This window comes from Cynocephalus volans, chromosome 4 (genome assembly GCF_027409185.1).
Source record: "Cynocephalus volans isolate mCynVol1 chromosome 4, mCynVol1.pri, whole genome shotgun sequence".
NCBI classification, from domain to species: domain Eukaryota; kingdom Metazoa; phylum Chordata; class Mammalia; order Dermoptera; family Cynocephalidae; genus Cynocephalus; species Cynocephalus volans.
This window is the reverse complement of record NC_084463.1, coordinates 127329681-127346269: the sequence shown is the minus strand read 5'-3', so window position 1 is coordinate 127346269 and position 16589 is coordinate 127329681. Positions and strand designations below refer to the sequence as shown.

Sequence of the window (16589 nt, the reverse complement as noted above, 5' to 3'; positions counted from 1 at the left end):
TCTCTGAGATAAAGGTAGAGACCAGCTTGGAGATACCACTTTTCACTGCCAAGAGGCTGTAGCCAAGATCACTTTTAGTAAAAATAGGTCACAAGCCAAGGCTCTCCTGTTATTACCTTGATATGATTCTGAGAGATCCTTTTCTGCCCATCCCTATGACCCAAGTTAAAATAATGCTGGAGCCTTGTGAAAATCAAAGCTGAGTTTTGGGGTAGCATAGCTGTGAATGTGTGTGGTTCATCTGTAATATTTGAGTTTAAGCTGAAGCCCAAAGTCTGACTAATATTTTAGGTAAGGAGATTTCTATCGTGGTTTTATGTATGTGTGTGCCATTTAGTTTTTTGTTCTAGAGTATTTAAGTGCATATCTGTGAACCCCTCCAGTAACATTTACAAGGTGAATAGAATCAAATTCACACCTTTTTTTAATGAATATTGCATGCCAGTTATTTTGCATATAAATAGAACTAATATTAAAACTTTATTTTACTTTTTAATTTCAGAGAAATATTCAGGTATTTATATAAACAAGAATCAAGATAGTCAACAATGTCTGTCACTGAGGAAGACCTCTGTCACCACATGAAAGTAGTTGTTCGTGTACGTCCTGAAAACACAAAAGAAAAAGCAGCTGGATTTCATAAAGTGGTCCATGTTGTGGATAAACATATCCTAATTTTTGATCCCAAACAAGAAGAAGTCAGTTTTCTCCATGGAAAGAAAACTAAAAATAGAGATATTTTAAAGAGACAAAATAAAGATCTTAAATTTGTATTTGATGCTGTTTTTGATGAAACTTCAACTCAATTGGAAGTTTTTGAACACACTACTAAGCCAATTCTTCGTAGTTTTTTGAATGGATATAATTGCACAGGTAATTGTTTCATTTTGGGGTTTTATTTCTTCACGTGATTTCAGTTTTACATTAAGAAGGAAACCTACTTGGCCCCTTCTAAATATAATCAAATTTAAGACGCTTGTATGCTAAAAATTCTTTGACTGTAAATGTCACCTTTGACTATAAATATAGACTTTCTTTGAAATTTAGTCATTATATATAACTTACATATCATTTGTGAAACTTTCTCTTTCAGGGTCTTACTATGGCCCCCATAGCCAGTCAGTCCTTACAATTTCCTATGCTATTAAACCACATGCTTTTTTCAACTGATACCGGATTTCTCATAATTTATATTCCCACTGCTTACCTATACAATTATCTATACCTGAGCAATAGTCAGGCATTTCTGAATACATGGCAGTTTTGTTTGCAGCACCATTTTTCTTACAGTACCTTGAAATAAAAAGGTTGAAACCCCATGTTAATTGAGAATCTTGTGTTATTTTAGCATATTTTCAGCCCAAGAAGCATCTCTTGTGCTTTGGAGAGACTATAGTAATTTACCTTTCAAAAGGCCATGTTGATTTCCTAGAAAAAGAGATACCCAAAATGGACAGTTAATTCATGTTTACAAGGCATCGAGCACCATTATTAATATCTTTTGTAATTATCAGTATTTATGACATTTTCCCCAAGGCACCCAACAACTGTAACATGTTTCACTGACTCATTTAGTTTTATCACAGAAGACTTACTCTTGGGTCAAGTAAGGATGGAATGTGGTTTATTGATTGGGACTGTTGTGATTCCCATTTTTAAACAGATATTCTTTATATTGTTCATGAGACTTTATATTCTCTCCAGAGATTTTTAAAATTTTTATTGACAAAAAAAAAGAATCTCTACCAAACTAATATTGAATCTTTGGTTTCTTTTTGGTTTTACTTTATATTCTTCTTTAGCTGTCTTAAGACATCTTGATGTACCAGCTTATATAAAATAGAACAAAGTAAAACATACATCAGTTTAATTTATTCTGCGGAAAAGTATTTTTGTAGTTTGTTAACATTTAGCTTAGCAGATTTAATTTATAAAAATATTATCAACTAGTAATAGTAGAAGGACTTATTGCTTTAGCTAAATATAGTATGAGTGTTTGCCATATGTAATTCAGAGTGGATTTTTTATGCTATTGGAGAAGTATATAACTTTTATGTTGTATGCATAGAATCTTAGAAACAAAGTAATTTGCTTAAAACAAGAATTTAAAAAGAATTTTATAAATGGTTTCTATCTGGAATTTATTCATTCAGCATTCTTGTTTTGAGTACCTGCTTGTGCCAGGTGATTTGCTGTGTGCAGAGGATACATGGCCTCTGCCTTTGTGGAGCTCACAGTTGAAATACTGTGTGATACGTGTTAAAATAGAGGGATGTGGATGTGTAGCATACACTGAGGTCTCAAGTGAAGGAGTGGATGTTTCTGTCTAGCATGATCAAGGAAGTCACAGAAAAGTCACATTTGCTAAGTGCTTAGGAACCAGGTGGAAGTTTTGTAGCTGGATTAGGTAGAAGGACTTTTCAGGACAAAGGTAGTGAAGTAGAAAAGGAGCAGCAAACAGTGAGAACATCAGGTAATCTAGTATTCCAAGATAACAGCAAGGAAGAAACAGGCTGGAGAGGTATGCAGGCACCCTCTCTTGTAGTGCTTTATAATTCAATGTGAGGAATTTAAACTTTCTCATGTAGGACTATGGAATAATTAAGATTAGTTTTTGAATTTCTTTTTCATGAAGATATCAAGGGATGAATTAAATATTGAGACTGGGCTGGCCAGTTAGCTCAGTTGGTTAGAGCATGGTATTGTAACACCAAGGTCAAGGGTTCGGATCCATGCACTGGCCGGCTGTCCCCACTACCCCCACCCCCCAAAAAAGAATATTGAGACTAATAGGTTGGGAAACTAATGATTGAACAGAAAGTGTAGGAGTAAGAGTAGATTTGTACTAAAATTCCCCGGTTTTGAGGATAAGACTATAATTTTGGATCTGTTGGGTTTAAAGTGATATCTAGATGGAACAATTCACTAGGCAGTAGATGTAATAGCGTTATATGTCATAACAAAGAGCTTTGATCCTTTTTCATAAAAACTCAGTACTTGCCTATGGTGCCACTGGAGCTGGGAAGACCCACACGATGCTAGGATCAGCTGCTGAACCTGGGGTGATGTATCTAACAATGCTAGACCTTTACAAATCCATGGATGAGATTAAAGAAGAGAAAGTATGTAGTACTGCAGTTTCTTATCTAGAGGTAAGTTGGCAATATCATTCTTTAACCAATAGTTTTGAGAAATCTTTACCTACATGGATCTTTCAAATTTTTATTATGTAGGAATTTTTTCATGAGTATATAAAATCATTAAAATTTCTGGTCTTGAGTATTTGTTATGCATCTTACTCTTCCTGTTAATTTTTGCTTTAGCATCATTTCAGACTTATAGAGAAGGTGCAAGAATAGTACAAAAAACTTCCAGATACTCTTCACCCAGGTACCTCATGTGTTAACTACATTTCCTTTCATTTACTACATTTCTCTGTGTGTGTCTGTGTATTTCTTTTTTTAGAGATAAGTTGCAGGCGCTCAGTGTAAACCCAGGAAATTTTCTTAATATCCACTGAATAGTTATCAAAATCAGGAAATTAGCAATGATACAATGTTATCTAATCTGTAGTCCTTAATGAGATTTTGCTAATTATTTCATTAATGCCTTTTACTAAAAAAGAAAATCTTAGATGATGAATTAAGTTCAGTTATATCTCGTTAGTCTCCTTAATTTGCAATTTTTTGTGTGTTTCTTTGTATTTTATGACACTATCACAAAGTCCTCAATTTGAGTTTGTCATGGTAAGATTCAAGTTATGCACTGGCAGGAACACCACAGAAGTGATGTTGAGTTCTTATTGCATCATATTAGGAGGCTTCTGCAATTAGTTGGTCCCATTACTGGCAATGTTAACTTGGATCAGTTTCTATATGGTGTCCATAATATTTCTCCACTCTGATGGTACTGTTTTGCCCTTTATAATTAGTAAGTACCTTATGGGGAGACAATGTAAGTATCTTCTTACTCCTCAAACTTTTATCTATTAGTTTAGTGTTAGCATCCACTGATGATTCATGCCTGAATCAATAATTATTATGATGGTACTTTTAAAAAAATTTTTATTACCATTATTATTATTTTTAGTTTCTATTTATTTTCTGGGGTTTTTGTTTGTTTATTTGTTCATTTAGTTTTGGCAGCTGGCCAGAAATTGAACCCCAGACCTCGGTGCTATCAGCACTACTCTATAACCAACTGAGCTAACTGGCCGGCCTGATAATGATAATTTTTACATTCCTTCATTTCTTCTACGTTTATTTATTGGCTTTCTACTGTAGGGAAAAGCTTTCCCTTTCCTTTATTATGTCAGTATGCACTCATGGATTTGTACTTTATTCAATAGATTTTTTCATAATCATTTTTGTGTATTCAAGTTGTGCAAGGTATGGCCAGTTGGGCTCCTTCAGGCTGCCTTTTTACATACCCCATTATTCTTTTAGGCCTTCTACTCTCTTAATATCTGGCATTCAACAAATGGTAACTAAATGGCAGGCAGTCTAACTTTGCGCTTAGATAATGATTCAGAAACCAGTGAAGAAACATAAAACCCTCACTTCACTGCCTGTTCATTTTTTGTGTCAGAAAATTTCTCTCATTAACATCTTGTAGTTTGATTTCTACTGACAGAGTTTATTTCAAAGATTGATTAAAATTACCTATGTTGCTAAAATTTCCTCTTCAGTCTATAGAACTTAGAGATAAAAGAGAAATAAAACTCATTTTCTGTAGTTAAGTAGTGAAAAGAATTGTTCAGAACTCAATTAGGAAAAGAGGGTAGCAGCATTCATTATATTTTCCTTAGTTCCTATTATAACTGGGCGAATTTTGAAATTTGGTTATTTTCATAATTTTATTGATTTTTTTTTCTTTTAATCTGCTCTGATTTTTTAAAAATATGACAGTGTCTAATATGGTTTTACACTCAAGCTGAGCACTAGAATTGCCTATGAAATTTTTAAAAAATAGATATGCCTAGGCTTCACCTCTAAGATATTTTAAATAGGTCTGGGATGTGGCTGAAGCATCTATGTTTCTTAAAAGCTCCCAGGTGAGTCTCATGCATAGACCAGCTTGGAAGTGATCATTCTGGTTTTTTTGTTTGGTATAATTGAAGGCGATAAGGGAAGCAATAGAAAAGTGACTGTTTCTTATCAGAAAATAAGAACTATAAGTTTATCTTGATATTATCATTTTACTAATTTTAAGAGTTTATTACATTTTAATAAAGTGGTTCCATTCTTGTCGAGAATTGTGTCAGCATGAACTCTCCCTATGGGCTATTTATTAGTAATGGAAGAAAATAACACAAAACAATTTTTTAAAGACTTAATGTAGCTTTTTAAAAAATCATGTGAGTAATAGTTGTAATTGTTATTTGGTTGGCAAGTGGTAAATTTATGCCTTTAATGAATTCATGAAATCAGGTCAATAGTGCTATTTCTATACTTTACTTACAGAATTACTTTTAAAAGTGGTCAGAGATATAAAGTGCAGATGTGTATTCAATATCATTCATTAGAGTGAGAATATCTAGGCTGCAGTTCCTATTCTGCTATTATTTCTGTGACCACGGACAAATCCCTTAATTTCTTAAAGCCTTAGTTCCCTTATCATTCAAATGAAGGGGGGCTCCCCTTTTGGAATTTATCATTATTAATTATTCATTAAACGATGTAATTGAAGGATAAATGAAACAATACCATCCATTCTTGAGTATGGGTTTTCTTTAACATTTAAGCTCTAAAATTTTAAAAGTTTGGACTACTTGGGCATCATGAAATAATATCTTTTCTAGTAAAAATCATACCGCCTCCATAAAACCTCTATTTCAGATCCACCAGAATTTCCCGAGACCATATATTGCATATATTTCCAGGAAATAAAAAAGGCAATTCAGCCATCTTACTTATCTCTGTTTAACCACAGTCATAAAGTCAGGAATTATGGGGTGAGGGTATAATGACTCCTACTTGAAGTTTCAACTTCAAACCTAGGTAATCAAACTCTTCTATTTTCTAGTGTGGTAGAAAATTGATGGCAATATGAGATACAAGGAGTGAGATGAATGAAAATGTGTTGCTGCTTGTCCTTAAGATAAAATTCTAATTACTTTAAATCAGCAATGTGTGTGTGATGTAATCACTATTGTTTTGATATCAGTGCTAAAGAAGTTCTTTTAACTTTAAGGTATATAACGAACAGATTCGTGACCTCTTAGTAAATTCAGGGCCACTTGCTGTCCGGGAAGATGCCCAAAAAGGGGTGGTCATTCAGGGGCTGACTTTACACCAGGTATGTTTATAAATATATCTTTTCCTTGTTGAAATAATAAATGTGGTTATTTAGCCATTTCTACAAGTCATTTACTTATTTTCCATCCTGTGAGAAAAAAAATCCAATGCAGTGCAGAATTTAAATGATCAGTGTATACCTTTAGACTTATTTTCTTTTCTTGTGAAATAATTCAGTGAACTTTTCTATCAAAAATCTGCTTGAACATTTAATGCCATGTGTTATTCTGCTTAATGCATTTATATTTTATCCCTTCAACAACAGATTTTGTATTTTATTTCTCCATAACACCGAAGTACTATGCAGATGATACACGGTCAATATTTAATAGGAAATAGGATTGAATTTATAGAAAACATTTTTCTACTCTTTTTTACCTTTAAAAGTCTTCTTGTTTGTTGAAAGTTTATTGAAAAATTTAAAATAAATGGATAATTTATTTTTCTCCTACTTAAACTTCTCTAGCCCAGATCCTCAGAGGAAATTTTACAGTTATTGGATAATGGAAACAAAAACAGGACACAACATCCCACTGATATGAATGCTACGTCTTCTCGTTCTCATGCTGTCTTCCAGGTAACAGGCCACTAGACTATCACTCTTAAAATTGAATTAAAATAAATGAAACCAAATTCATGGATAATTTTTATACATGAGAAAAAAAAATCTTAATCTGTAGACTTCTTCACTTCTCAGTATTTCTTTTACTTTGTAGCTTTTAGGAGATTCTATCACCAAGAATATTTAGAATTAAGATGACATAAATCAAAAACACAAATTTTCACTTTTGTGAGATATAGTCGTAGTGATAGAAGTTTTTTGTTTTGTTTTTTCAGTTGGTGAAAATATTTCATCTTTCCAATAGATAATCTTATATTCAGAATTAGATTTCTCTCTATAGATTTAGATTTACAGAAACAAATTGGGAAGATTCTGATTTACTTTTTCAAAGATTTCACCATGAGGACCATGTAGGTAGTTGCATTCCTTAAGGAAGTATAATTCAGTTGATATAATACTTTTTAGGAATGCAATTCCAAAAAGAGCACAGGTTAATTGCTATTATTTCTTATAGTTACTAGTCCTGTTAATATCCAAGTGATTCTATAAAGCTTCATTCTGCATTATTCTATCTGAAATTTATCCTTAAAAATTTTTACAGTGAAAAGTATTCATATCTGAGGCAATCAAGCCATTCAGATAGACTTGTCAACAAAATTTCATTAATATTTTCTGTTCTTACCACTGACTCTTCATCTATCAGTGGTCTTGAGAGAAATGTTTGTCTGTGACACCAAGATTTATCTGAATGTCTTGGACCCTGTTTTATAAGAAAACTTAATAAAAGGGTTTTATAATGGAGTAGTAGCTTACCTTCCTCATCTCTTTTAAGTTAGCCACCTAACTTATTTCAGTTAAACTGCAACAAAGTAGCTTGCAATAGTTGAATAAATTATGCTTTACTGGGCAGTTGAAAATGTCAAATATACTTTACTATACCACTTTTTTTTCTTAATTAGAAGGACCTATAGCTGTTTGGGGGATTAGAATAAATTTACTCTTTAGTTTGGGTTAAAGTTCAAATTCAGCTTTCCTTTGGCGACAGTCCCTGGAGACATACAGAGCATTCTGACCACTGCCTTTTGCTTTCTCTTAGGAACACTATTTCTGTAGTATCTGTGATCCCCACCATAACCTCTAATAATTCCACGTTCTGGTTCAAGGGATATCAGAACACACACGGCAGTTGTTTTGACCTTCTGTCAGGTCAAGAGCTATTTTCCTTCCTGTTCACATATAGGAAGCTTTATCGTCTTCATATTTTTGTCAACTTTGGTAATTATTTTCAGTACTCTTAAATAGTTAGATTATACCTTGTTCAGCTGTTTTTTTTAAATGAAAATAGTCTTGGTTTCATACTCTTTTAAAAATAAAGTGTATCTCTTTTAATATTTTTAAATCCTATCCTCATTTTTCCCTGTCTTCCTGTGATTTCAAAAAAGATTTACTTGCGACAACAAGACAAGACAGCTAGTATCAATCAAAATGTCCGTATTGCCAAGATGTTGCTCGTTGACCTGGCAGGTTCTGAGCGTGCCAGTGCTACCAGTGCTAAAGGGGCCCGGTTTGTAGAAGGCACAAATATTAACAGATCACTTTTAGCTCTTGGGAATGTCATCAATGCCTTAGCAGATACAAAGGTAGGTACTATGTGTTTATTTGTTAAATATTTTGAAGTTTGATATTGAAACATAGAATTCCTAAAAAGATACTATTTAATGTAATTTTGTTTTAAAGGTCTATTACAAATCAAATTTCAAGAGTATATGAATAATGTTCACAGATCAAAGACCTCAGAGAGCCCAGTCTATCAAATAAAGCTGTGCTTTTTGTATTTATTTTTTAATTTTCAGTTTTATAATCAGAATTAGTTAAAATGAAAAATAATGGATATTAGATTGACAGTTAATATTTTTTGGTACATCCTCGTCACTTATTTTGAACTTAGTTTTTAAAGTGACCATTTAATGATTATTGCACAACAAGCATGAACACTGAATTGGCATGAAGACAAAAATATATGTTTTAGAAAAACTAAATGTTAGTATTTTATTTACTGTAAAAATGGGTTAAATATTAAAGCGTGTTGATTTTTTTCTTTTTTTTTAAGACAGAGAGAATTAAGATATAAAATGTAATGAAATCACCTAATGGAATGATGTTTACTAGATGCTTTGGTGGGACATTTAAAAATATTTTATATGTACCATATGCCAGAAATGCTTACTAGAACACAGTGTATTTGACAACAGTGTATTTATAAATATAATTTCCATTTTTAAAAATTAAAATATAATTTAAGTTAAACCAGCCTCATAAGCCTTAGGAAGATTATTGTTCAACCATTCAAAATGTTAATTTTTGATTTAGAATGAAGTATATTAAAATGATTGGGAGAGTCTTTTAAAAAGGCAAGTTGCTGAAATCACATGAAATTTTAAAAGCAAGATATCTTTTATATTCTAAGTTAAAATCTTAAACATGTAAGCAGACAGCATGATATTAGATACTGATTTTGTAAACTTAAGCCATCCGTAGGATTTTTGCCTATGTACTTATACTCAGTTTTTGCTTTTTTGGTGGTTGGCCAGTAGGGGAATCCAAATCCTTGACCTTGGTGTTAGCACCACACTCTAACCAACTAAGTTAACTGGCCAGCCCCCTAATTTTTAAATAACGACTCCTATTGAGTCATTTATGAGTCCGTGTTTAATGCATGTCTTGTACATGTAAAATTATTTTAAGTAACACCGGCAGTGCACACTCCATACTGTTTGAGAAAGACTTGTAGTGGAACACACAGTACTACTAGGACTTTGGAGGCCTAGTACTTATTTCTAACTCTCTGAATTTACCTGCAGTGTGACCTGAGGTGAGTCATTTCCCTTTTTGATTAGCTTCAATTTCCTCTTCTGTATTAGGATTTTCATTAGACAACATTGAGTTTCTTTTAGCTTAACATTATAATAAGTCTGTTTTTATGTAGAAGTTGTACTTTTTGGAAAATTAGAGCTGTATCTCTAAGTGAAAGAAAATCTTGAGAAATTAACTGTGATTTCAGGTGAAGTATCTGTAACATTGTAATTACAGTTTATCTTATATTAATGTTAGATGGTTACTTAAAGAGAAGTATCTCTATGCCATCCAGAATTCTTATTATTTCTCTAGTATATTTGTATAGGGCATATATTTTACTTTTATATTTTAATTTCTTTTTTTAAAATGAAAAATATTTTGTAAATAGACATTTTATTTTCAAGTAGTTTTAGATTTACAGAAAAGTTGCTAAGATAATACGAAAAGATTTTGTTAAATATACCTACACCCAGTTCCCCCTGTTGTTAACTTTTCACATTAACATGGTACATTTATCACAACTAATTTACCCATATAGCTACATTATTTTATTGTGAACTAAAGTTCATACTTATTCAGATGGAGATTTTTTTTTTAACAGGATATTTGTTTTATATATTCATTGAATAGTTTTTTAAGATTGATTTTCATCATTTCAGTCACCAATTATATCTTAAGTCTGGGCAAAGTTGGGCAGTGCTTGATTCCTACAGTGAGGTGGTAGCAGGTTTGCATTTAAATGTGGAAAATGACATAAGAATTCTTTTTTTGTTCTTTCAGAGAAAGAATCAGCATATTCCTTACAGAAATAGTAAGCTTACTCGCTTGTTAAAGGACTCTCTTGGAGGAAACTGTCAAACTATAATGATAGCTGCTGTTAGTCCTTCCTCTGTATTCTACGATGACACATATAACACTCTTAAGTATGCTAACCGTGCAAAGGACATTAAATCTTCTGTAAGTGTGTTTGCTCTACCTTTCTTTTGAGGGTATTAGGTGCATATTATTTTTATAATTCTAATAAAATTATAAATTAGGGTTGTGTTTCTACTAATGAGTTAGGCAGCTGAGGGTCAGACATGTCTTTACTAACCTGGTTAATTGAACATTAACTTAACTATTAGGCATCTTAATTATATATTTATATAATAGATATTATTATTCAATCTTTTGGGAGCTAGGGTGCTTTACTGCCTGTCTTCCCAACCTTTTCCACATAATGGCACATGGTATTTGGATGACGCCCTGGAGTAATTGATCAAGGCTTTAACACGTTTGTTGCAGCCAAGGATGATGCTCTGCTTTAGCCAAGCACCAACACTTTCTACCTGAAAACTTTGGACATGTTGGTTAATCTCTCTAAGTCTCAGTTTCTTCATCTATAAAAATAGGTATAATATCTCCCTTAGTTTATGAAGGAAATAGCCTTTTCTAAATAATTTATTTTTACAATTATGTTGATGTGCCAATCTCTATATATCTTGAGACATAAATATAATAATAATTAGTTAGGTCAGTGTTTTTGCCAAAGGTTTGTAGTACTTTTAAAAAAGTAAGTCAAACATGTTGTATGTTTTAAATCATGGGATCTCAGGGTTGGAAGAGACCTAGAATTAAACTGGTGTGATGACAACTCCTTTTCTCTCTTTCCCCTCTTCTACTCCCATTATGTGCCTGAACATGAGCGGGTTATTATCATCCTGAGAGAAATGTTCATATACTGTTTATATAATTAATTGTGAAGGGTTGTACTATATGAGTATACAAAGGTTTTTCACGTTTTTCATGTAATCCTATACCAGCTTATTGAAGAAAACATTTTTAACTTCACTTTACAGATGAGTAAGCCAAAGTTCAGAGAGTTTTAAGTACTTAATTCTAAGTCATGTAAGTGAGAAATGGGGAGGGCCTCAAAATCAAGTATTTGGACTAATATGTTTAATATTCTCTGCACCATTCCATAGATGCCAATGGGCTCATACTATTATAAAAAGGATAAAATACAATAAGAACTCAGTAAAAACTACTTGAACTCATAAAAAATGGGTGGGAACATAAAATTGTCTCTGAGTTTGTCTGAAGATAGGGGAAAAAGAAATAGCCCATTTTTATTATATTGTTAATGAATGCTTAAAAGTACCTTTTCCCAGTAAGGCAATTTTTTAGTAATTTCATTTGCATTATTAGTAAGCTTAGCATATCCTCTTGTAGATTTTAAACATGAGCATAATTGATTATGATTGTCACATGATTGTAATTGTCACAAATTCTGAACTCATGGAACTGAATGATGATGTAATGCTATTTTATTTGTGTATATGACTATGTGGTTATTATCTCTGTACACAATCATAATTTTTATCTTTTAACAGTTGAAAAGCAATGTTCTTAACCTCGACAATCATATAACTCAATATGTAAAGATCTGTAATGAGCAGAAGGCAGAGGTAAGTGTACTGTTTACATTGTTATGCTAAACCCCATTAGTTCTTCATATATAGGATTCTGTAATCCTAATTTTTCAAAAATTTAATATGTTTTCCTATTACAATTGAAATCTGGTTTATTCAGTTATTTTTCACAGCTAAAATTTTGCTGTGGCCATGTAAATGGAGACAAATAACTTCTTTTGTATTTTAACTGGTGTTTTCTCTCTACTAGATTTTAATGTTAAAAGAAAAGCTAAAAGCCTATGAGGAACAAAAAGCTGTTACTGATGAAAATGACAAAGCAAAGTTAATGATTTCAAACCCTCAGGGAAAAGAAATCGAAAGGTAAAAATGACATTAAGATCTTATTTTGAGGAATTTATTGTTTTAAAATTTAGTCATATCTTATCTGACTAGATGATGATATTAATCATCATTTGTTAAATGTCTTTCCTGTGTGTGTGTGTGTGTATTCTCAGCTGAATTTAGGAAGTCACTGATTACTCTTTATATTGCATACTTCGGAGATCAGATAACTTTAGTTGTGATTTTACAGACAGTGAGGAGAACCAGGAGTTAGGTATAAGATAGAAGAGGTAAAGCCAATTATGTCACTTGTGAAGTTAATTTTTAGTGGTGCTCAAATTTTTCTTCTCTGTCATTATCATTGTCTGTATAGTCCATATAAATCTACTCTATCCGTTATTTTATTGAGTAAATAGCCCTAACAATCCACTTATTGAGTATAAATAGTTAATTATTTGAATGAACATGTCTCACTGATATAAATTGATACAGAATTTTGATAGGTTCCCACTAAGTTTCTAAGCAGATAAATTTTTTTAAAAAAACAAAGTAGTTAATAATATAGAATTCAAAAGTACTTTTTCCCCAAGCAATTAAAATTGGGACACTGGATCAAGAAATGTTCATCTTGAGTAGTTCTAGGAAGACAGTAAGGAGTTCCTGGATTAAACAAGTTTGGTAATTACTCCTTATTTAGGGGATCTAAGAGATTTCCAAAGTATATCAGCATGTTAAAGGCTCTGAGAGACCCTGTAGTGAAGGGATCTCTTCAACTTTGATTAAAGTTCAGTAAAGTTAAACTTATTTGACATTCTCCAGAGCCAATTGTCTGTTATTAGTATGAGAAGCCAACCACAACTTAAGTCAATGATTATCATACTATTTTGGAACTCTAGAATTTGAAGTGTCTTGGTGTCCATATGGAAAACTGGAAGATTCTAGTTAGCAGTGGCTTTCAATCTAGATTCAGCTGCAACGACTTTTTAAAATTGCACTTGTGTGTGGAAGTTTTACATAAAATTCCCTGATTTGAAAAAAATATTTTTTTCTGCCTTAATTGACCCCAGATGCTAAAATAACTACTTGTACTATTTTTATATATGACTTTGTAGTTTTTGATGTTTTTTAGACCCATATTAACTTTATCTGTTCACTACAACAACTGTTTGAAAAAGCATTGAAGGAGGTATTGCTTCCTCACAGATAACGGGAAGAACTCACATCTTTCAAGTCTTAATCCTTGCATTCCCACAGTATGCTGCTTCGCAAACATCATAAGTAATTACAACGGTTATTTCTATGAATGACAGTCAGTTTTTAATGCAGTATAATATCAACCTATATATTGCTACAGTGCAAGAGCTCTGTTTATACTGGAGAACTGCTAGTGTGTTTAAGTTTTTTCTGTTAATCTCCCTAATAGCCCATTTTAAGATAATTGTTGTTATTTTTTTATTGGTCTTATGATGCTTTTTTTATTCCCACCAATTTTATTGTGTCATTTAAAAATTTATTTAAGTAAAAATGACTTGTTATTATTCATTTACTTTCATCAAAGAAAGCTTTTAACTCTGATGTATTATCATTAGTTGTTGTTATTTCATTTTGATAGTCAAACACAGGAGTGGTCTTCATACAACCAGATATCTGTTACTACAAGTTTCTTGAAAATTAAAGAAGTCTCCAGCTTCTTAAAGTTGGAATAATTTCTTCCATAGAATTGCTCAGCACTACTTAACCAGGTCTACTTTATCAATTAAAACCTTACAGATTAGTAAACTTTCCTAGAATCGATGGCTTTAATTCATTGAACCTTCCGTTATGGTAAAATGATTCGGGAGAGAGGTGGCCTTAGCTATGAAATAAGTATTTATTTGGATATTTTTCATATTTCAACCTGACTTTTAACTAACAATTAAAAACTTTGATTTTAATTTTGGCAACATGTTAAATAATTTACTAGTATTTATAAAGGAAGTAATGATAAAATTGTGTACCCCATAATCTTTGTTATTATTCCTCAAAAGCAACTGTCTCCTGAAAGAAATATGTGAAATATCTTTTATCATATCAATCATACTGTTACATAGGACTTTTTTCCTTTTCTTTTCTTTTCTCTTTTTGGCAGCTGGCTGGTACGGAGATCTGAACCCTTGACTTTGTTGTTATAACACCAAGCCACCAATCTCTAACCAGCTGAACTAACTGACCAGCCCTAGGACTTTTTTTAATGCCATGAATTTTCAGAATCTTTTTCCATAATACTTAACATTTTTATGAAGTTTAAACAGATAAAGGGAAGAATGTGCAGTATTTGTCTGTCAAAGCTACTGGAAAGCTAATATTCAAAAGGAAATGGAAAATAGAACTGTTCTTTATAATGAGTAATTATAAAACTTTACTGTGACTATGCCAAAAAGATTCTGTAGAGTTTAATATTTATTATGTATCACGTAAAAGTATTGGTGCAGATTTTTGTCCTCTAGTTAACTTACATCTTTTAAATGACTAGAAAGTCATTAATATTAGTCAATCCCTTAGAACGCTTCATGTTAAAATGATAGTTTTTTTTTTTTTTTAAAGGAGCTCTCTAGAAACCTTTGGTACTTATTTTCTTCCTTCCATCTTAATTAGTAAATACCACCAACTAAAATAAGTCTGGACCACAAAATTAAAAAATTAATAAATATTTAACTTTGTCCTTGGATAAAAAGTTACAAAAAAACTAAGAAATTATCTTTGGGTATAACCTAAAGATAACTTATCAATTCATTTACTGGCATTAGCGTTGGTGTAATATAATACAATGAAATTGCAATGTCTGTACATACTTCCTATGAAATATTTATCAGTTTGACAAAACTGCAGTAAGGTCAATGTATTGTGGCTTATATTCATTCCCAATAGAGTTTCATTAAGAACTACTGACGTAAATTGGCAGTGTCTTTACCACAGATCCTTACAAATATATCTAAAATTCTGGCCAAAGAACATTTATTTTTAAATTCACATACTTGATTTTATGTTAAAGGCTTCACAGTCAATTTTTCTTTGGTATTTTTGCCTGTATGTGACTGCTTGTACTGTTACTGCAGCTCAGAGCTCATCTGTGACTTAAAAGCGCAAATATACTTTTATAAAATTAAAGTATCACTGTGATCAATGTAGTGCTGACCCTGGAGGATGCAGGATTGCAGTTTCCTTCCAGTGTTTTCATAGGAGTTAATCAGCTTGAAGTCTGTGCATTAGGAGACCTGAATCAAACTCCCCAACTTAGATTCTTTAGATCTATATTGCCCTTTGGAGGAAGCACACTGGCAGCTTTTCTAGGTTTACCATGTTGTAAACTTAGATGTTTTGGGTCCTGACAGTGTCAGTTGCCTCTTAGCCAGGCTGTAGGGGATACCTAAACATATGGTGTGTTTTCACTATAACAAATTCTAAAGCTAAAAATTGTTTCTCTCACTTTCCCTAGAGGGCCATGGAGGCACCATATGATTATGCCTCCCACTGCTTATTTCTTCACAGTGAACCAGCACTGAAACAGCACACAATGCTGTGTTGCTGGTGGGGCCTTATGAATTGTGATAGTACAGGTCCAGGTTATCATCCTTTTCCCACAAACACAAAATATTTTATTTTTGCTGAGTAGTTGGATTACATATAGATGTAAGCATAGACAAAATGCAGTATATTGCTAATATAAGAGGCCTGGTGCTACCTATATATTTCTATTAACATGATCTTCCTTGAGGGAGGGAGAGAGATACCAAACGTAGTAGAAATAAAGTTAATAACCTTTTCTAAACATTTTTGTAATAGGAAACAGTCATTTTAACCCACTTACTGTTTATCATTGAGTATAATTTTGTGAGTGATACATATTCTTTTGTCCATACATTTCTTTGAGTAGTAAACTTTGTCACAAAATTAGTGAAATTCTGCAATGTGTTTTATTTTTGGTAGATTTCAAGACATTCTGAACTGCTTGTTCAAGAATCGAGAAGAAATCAGACAAGAATATCTGAAGTTGGAAATGTTACTTAAAGAAAATGAACTTAAGTCATTCTATCAACAACAGTGCCATAAGCAAATAGAAATGATGTGTTCTGAAGACAAAATAGAAAAGGTATTTAACAA

The 16589-nt window shown here is 32.2% G+C and overlaps 1 protein-coding gene across 1 annotated transcript in view; it reads left to right on the top strand.

The window, feature by feature from the left end:
• The window catches only part of KIF18A (kinesin family member 18A), a 77012-nt gene that overhangs the window by 7275 nt on the left and 53148 nt on the right, over positions 1-16589 (top strand). The window contains exons 2-10 of the mRNA XM_063095345.1: positions 503-873; positions 2995-3152; positions 6193-6297; positions 6763-6873; positions 8301-8498; positions 10495-10671; positions 12087-12161; positions 12376-12488; positions 16416-16578. Of these exons, the coding sequence (XP_062951415.1) occupies positions 549-873; positions 2995-3152; positions 6193-6297; positions 6763-6873; positions 8301-8498; positions 10495-10671; positions 12087-12161; positions 12376-12488; positions 16416-16578 (1425 nt within the window). The 5' untranslated portion in view covers positions 503-548. The remainder of the gene's footprint in view (positions 1-502; positions 874-2994; positions 3153-6192; positions 6298-6762; positions 6874-8300; positions 8499-10494; positions 10672-12086; positions 12162-12375; positions 12489-16415; positions 16579-16589) is intronic.